Source organism: Branchiostoma belcheri, unplaced genomic scaffold, assembly GCF_001625305.1.
Source record: "Branchiostoma belcheri isolate BF01 breed outbred unplaced genomic scaffold, Haploidv18h27 scaffold16, whole genome shotgun sequence".
NCBI classification, from domain to species: Eukaryota; Metazoa; Chordata; class Leptocardii; order Amphioxiformes; family Branchiostomatidae; genus Branchiostoma; species Branchiostoma belcheri.
Window position 1 is genome coordinate 233,325 of NW_017803046.1, and position 5,987 is coordinate 239,311.

Genomic DNA, 5,987 nt, shown 5'->3' on the forward strand with positions numbered 1-5,987 from the left:
TTGTGCTTGTAAACATTTTTGTATCGTTTTGACGACGCCCGTCGCTCCATCATGCCGACGGGATCGTTCCCCAGCCAGCCGGCGCCGATCTCGTGGAACTCCGGCCTAAAATTTAAATAATATTAAACCCCACGTAAGTACATATGAAATTATAAGAGGGTTTATGAGTGGTAATATTTGAAATGGTCCACAAGCCGTGAACGTTCTTGATCGTCGTAACGTAACAGGTGATAACATAATAGCTGTACCTCGACTGATGGTCAGTTCTATTGCACTTCCGGCTTGCGTTGAACTCAGAAATCTTCAACAAAGATTGTCTCCGTGCCGTTACAAAGGTTCAGTTAACATAAATTGTTATCAATATTTCATTTCGTATCACAAATCTTTTTAAATCTTGTTTAATGCAACAGGAAATTACTTTGTAGCGGGCTATACCAGTCAGTACGACGTGAAAATGCAAGTTAGATGTACTCGACTGTTCGGCACACAACAATGATAGGGGCGGAGTTAAAAATGTAGTCTTTGAAAATCTTACCGCCGCCCGGTGGGTGGGATCCGCCGGTAGGTCTGTGTACGTGCCGCTGCCCTTGGCAACACATCGTGGGAACCCACAGCTAGAGCGGGAAGCCAGCCTGTGTCGCCACGTGCACGGGCCTGCACGTACCGAATTGTCGCAGTTTCTTTTGATCGGCGTGAATAAGGGCGTAAATAAAATAAACTTTGAATCATGCTGCGCCCGTTGTCTTGTGCACGCCGATCTTTTTCCCCTGCAAAGTGCACATACAGCTGAAGAACGAAGAGAGGGTCGTGGCATCGTTTAGGACAGCTTTCCAGAACCTTGGCCCCGAGAAGGAAGTATTTCTTTCCTCTGAACAGACTCAGTTTTACCAAGGACATTATGTGTGTATAATGTCCTTGGTTTTACGGAGTACAAATTAATACATATTTGAAGTGTATATAATTCCTTTGATTATCCGGTAGCACTTCTACACCCACAGTAGCATTAACATATTTGTTATCTATATTCCATCCTTTTTGTGACCCGTACTTAACCCAATGGGTATGTGTGTACAATAAAGGTCTTTATTCATTCATTCATTCATTAACTCCGCCCAGACCTCCGCCTCGATGATTGTTGCTCTCTATGGTTCGACCGGGCGGGCCCTATTAAAGTGTTCGGCGCATTTCGTATAGAAGTAAAGAACAACAAAGCTACGTACTTGTGCATCAACATTATAACCCTTGTTACCGATAAAACCATTATTGAAATATTCACAAATCTTTATTGACCATTGCTTGCTTGATCACCAACACTCTCCGTGATCCAAAGCTGTACGTTTCGCCGCACTTGCCTTACCCTTCGATGCGGTGGTGACGTCTTGCAAATCGGCTGCAGCCAGCGATGAAAACTAGCCCCAACACGAAACGCTTCCCGCTACAATACTGTATCCAGTTATCATGCAATCACGTATATAGTACACGGCCTAAATTTATTTTTAAACGATATTTTCTAGAACTAACTGTTTTTAAGACATACATGCTACATGCACAGAAGCACAAGGGGTGCGTACTTTCGGGAATTTACGGTAATCCCAAGACGGCGTTTCACTATTATATCTCTAGGGGCGAAATTAGGGTGGTGTTAAAGATACCAGTGTACTTATACATTTCATTGTTATATTAACTGTATTAGTTGGATCACTAATTATAAAGATCTATGAAAAAAAACAAAAGACAGATAAAAAAGGTGAATCCCTATCTAGCGATTCTAATTTTTCAAGGGCTAGAAACACAACATAAATTTACCTGGGTCTAACTGATTTTGGACCCCTGACGGCTTTCCTCGTACTGTACAGAAATTCTGGATTCTTTCTGAATTATATGTGTACGTATTTGAAAAAAAAACGATTTATAAAGAACGGAACAGTTAAACACAAAATCGTCGCCTGTGTTTTTTTAAAAACATCATACTTGTTACATCAGTGACTAAAGTGTGTTCACGGAAGAATACAAAACTCTAACGCTTCACCACACAATGTTGTGAATGGAATCATAAACCGGTGAATCACCTGCTAGGTTTACTAAGCCAGCAAATTTAGCCTCTGACCTTTCACCTAGTTTGTTTACATGCTCAGCTTCATTGGGTCGCTTCATAAATTTGGCTTATGCAAGAAACAGTTTGGCTAAAGACGAGGTTAACAAATCAGTGTCTTACAACAAAAGCAGGTTCAAACTTACGCTGGGAAGGACCGGAACGTTCGAGCACGACCAAGGAGGTTGAGAAGACACTGAGCTGCAGAGAGCTGGACGTCCAAGACGTCTCGAAAAGTAAACACCACTGGAAGTCGTGCATGCGATCTCTTTAAAGCTCGCTTTAAGAATGTTTCAAGTGAGTACAAACTTCACACCGTTATGTAAGGTGCAGCAGCAATCGAGACTAATTATTGAATGCATCAAGTTATTAGGAATAAAACGTGCGTAGTAGAATAACGTGCCCAAATTATTACTCTCCAAGCAGAGGTTTGGGTTTTGGGGGTATTTTTAGTGTGTTTTTAGGCTTTTTTGTCGGGGTTTCTCTTTTGCACTGAATTTTTTTTCCCACCAAACCCAAATAGAATAACGTGCCCAAATTATTACTCTCCAAGCAGAGGTTTGGGTTTTGGGGGTATTTTTAGTGTGTTTTTAGGCTTTTTTGTCGCATGTTGGTTGGTGGAAAAAAAATTCAGTGCAAAAGAGAAACCCCGATAAAAAAGCCTAAAAACACACTAAAAATACCCCCAAAACCCAAACCTCTGCTTGGAGAGTACCAAATTATGAGATATATAAGACATTTTTGTTTGAACCTTTAATATATAGTTTTTCATATGATAACAGGGCTCGAAATTAATTTTTGGGAATATAACCTAAAACCCAACCTAAAAAATTGGGTGCACAAAATTTGTTTTGGGTGCACCTCATAAAACAAAACAGATCTTACTGAGCTCCACTTCTGAGCTTGAGCTTGAACTTCAAAATCTTAACCAAGTACTAAAACAAAAATTTTCTGGCACTTAGATGCCAAGAATATCCCGTATACTATTATACAATTAGTATGTACAAAAATGCCTACAAAAATATTTGGATGCAGCAGTGCACCCACAGAAAAAAATTGTGTGCACAGCTCCAATTTTGGGTGCACTAAGGTGCACATGCACCCAGTACTAGTATTTCGAGCCCTGTCTGTTATGATACGTAATGAAATAATATTGTATCATGATGATCATCATGTAATGTTTGCATTCAACTTTGCACATTATTTCCAGTTGCTGCCTTGGACCTTTGCTGTTGACACCGTACATTTCTGGGTGCACTATGGCCTGGTGTTCCTTGGCTTCCTGCTAGGGGGCGTCACTATCCTTGTACAGCTCAGTAAACCGGCACCTTATGGAAAATTTGATCAGGTAGGAAACTGGTTGGTATTTGATGATATTATAAGCAGGGGAAATCATGTTAATCTTATATGATTTCATTTTTCATTTAGCGAAGAACGCGTTTTATGATAAAGGGGCATTAATTTATGTAACATTAACATTTTTGCACTAAAATTGAAGTAAGTACTTGAAAACAATATGCATGTGATTATATTGTACTTCCACTGTTTAACATATTTGTCCAATCATCTCACATTTCTGACATCTATGTTTGGCGGTGAGCCGTACAGCCCACACAAGGTGCACTTAGTTTCTGGTGCCACCACAAACTACCAGACTGTAAACAAACATGGCTGTAACGTGTAACTTGTTTCCAACTTTTAAACACAGTCGTAAGGGATAAAATTACGGCACCTCCACTTCCTGAATGGAGTCGGGTTGATTCAACTTACTTTGTTTTAAGAAATTACAAGAAAATTGAAAAAATTATATCCTCCTGATGTAATGCAGCTCATTGAGACTCCCCCTTGTTGGTTTCAGGGTAACAGTGAATCTTGGGGAGTGACCATCAACCAGAGACTGGGCCATATACTGTCTGATGCCACACCTGGAGTGCTACTTTTCTTGCTGGTATGTGCACATGAAATGTATACAATTATCATGGTTTTGGATCCGGATATTGTACTGCAACACATTGGTTTTCACCTCTTACACTAAGTTACAGAACTTATTATGTTTTTCTTCTCAATCTGTAGGTATTCTTCCTGTATGGCACTGAGAGGCAGTACACCAACTATGTTTTTCTGGGCCTGTGGCAGGCACATTACATTCACAGGTATTAACTTTTTCCCAGAGTAATTTGACAGTTTTTGCTAATTTTCTACACTAGAAATTTATTTTAAATTGCCATATACATACAGAGGTCACCAGTGCCAACAGTGCAATGGCCAAGTGGGTAGAGTGTTTGGTACTGGTCATGAGTCATACTGTAAGAAACAGGAGGAGCGAGTAGAAACAGATTTTTAAAAACCTGGTCCCGGGCCGGGGTTCGAACCCATGACCAAACCCGGGTACCAGTCCACACGCCGACGCTCTAACCACTCGGCTAAAAGGTCTAGACCCTTCGGCCGGGTCAGTTGGTAGCGCCTATAAACACATCCACTGTTACAATACTTAAGACTAAATAGCATTTGGAAAAGAGTATGTATGGGAGTAAACACACACCATTACCAGTGAACTAGCCTCCTGCTGCAGTGATTACACAACGTGTGGCCCAAGGGCTACAGAAATAGGGATGGGTGCCATAGGTGTGAACTTTAACATGTATGTCCATGTCATTCTGTTTACAGAGGAATCATCCACCCTCTTGTAATGAGGTACAGCAAGGCTCAAGTTCCCCTGGGGTATGTACAATACAGTGTATAAGTTTTCTATGATGTAATGTCTACATCTGGTAGCTCTTGCTGTTTTCACAGGTGTTTTTTTTTACATGACCTCCTTGACAGCTGGTTTCCTTTACACAATAAAGAAAGACTTGTAGACACCATAGTGAATGAGAAGAGGACACGGTCACCATCACACAAGATCTAAACATTTCATGGAGGTCTGAGATCTCTGAATTCTTTTTTTGTGTAATAATGACTTGCAATGTTTCCCATTTTATACAGAATCACCCTGGGTGGCCTGTTTCCCAACTGTATCTTTAGTTTCCTGTGTGCTGATTGGATCTCCTCTGCAAGATATCCTGACCAGTACTACTAGTAAGGATCAAAATTACTTCTTTTGTCATCTGCCACAGTATTTGTCATGTTAGTTGACCCTAATATTTAAATGGCGACCAGAATTTAAAGGCTAAAGGCTGATGTTCACCATAGTACATCGTGTATTATTGTTTTTGTTGACTTGAACTGTTTAAGGTCTTATGAAGTGGCTTGGCCAAACCAAGATAAACTTGCTTTATGACATTAAGAATAATTGTTTACAGCTACAGTTACAATGTACTGTAGCTTAATGATAAACATATTTACTGCTAATAGCTAATTCAATAAAATTAATGTCATTTAAAATGATTTATCACTTTTGTAGATTCAAGCAGTAACTGTTCCGTAACTTGTCAGATTATCAATTAGATTAACAAGCAGTTAAAGGTGCTGTGATTTAAAAAAAAAAAACAAGTTCCCATTATTGTTGCTTATGCAGTGACCCGAGGTTCATCATAGGTCTTCTACTCTTTGTATTTGGGTACGTCACTAACAAGTGGGCAGACTTGAAGCTCAGAAGCCTGAGGAGACAGAAAGGTACAGATGGAGCGGGTAGGGCACAAACTACTTTGTGTGAACCTGTCTGTTGTAACATGTACTGAGCTCAGCTCAGGTGAAACTACAAAATATAATTACCTTTGACAAAAAGGTTTTCGATTTTTATTTGGCCATATTAGAGTGGCTGTGGTCTGTATGACATTGTGCAAATGTGTGTCAACAGCATAACTTGAGAAGCTGTGGATGGATATGCATACTACATGTTCTTGTATTGGTTAGGTGAGTAGCAGTTGTGGAAGTGAAGGTCAAGTTCAAAAAT

At 40.0% G+C, this 5,987-nt stretch overlaps 1 protein-coding gene across 1 annotated transcript in view; it reads left to right on the plus strand.

Moving 5' to 3' along the window:
- The first annotated feature begins 2,167 nt into the window (after positions 1-2,167).
- The window catches only part of LOC109465868 (steroid 5-alpha-reductase DET2-like), a 12,794-nt gene continuing 8,974 nt past the window's right edge, over positions 2,168-5,987 (plus strand). Inside the window, exons 1-7 of the mRNA XM_019763357.1 lie at positions 2,168-2,389; positions 3,303-3,440; positions 3,951-4,040; positions 4,166-4,245; positions 4,760-4,813; positions 5,078-5,170; positions 5,610-5,741. Coding sequence (XP_019618916.1) covers positions 2,381-2,389; positions 3,303-3,440; positions 3,951-4,040; positions 4,166-4,245; positions 4,760-4,813; positions 5,078-5,170; positions 5,610-5,741 — 596 coding nt within the window. The 5' untranslated portion in view covers positions 2,168-2,380. The remainder of the gene's footprint in view (positions 2,390-3,302; positions 3,441-3,950; positions 4,041-4,165; positions 4,246-4,759; positions 4,814-5,077; positions 5,171-5,609; positions 5,742-5,987) is intronic.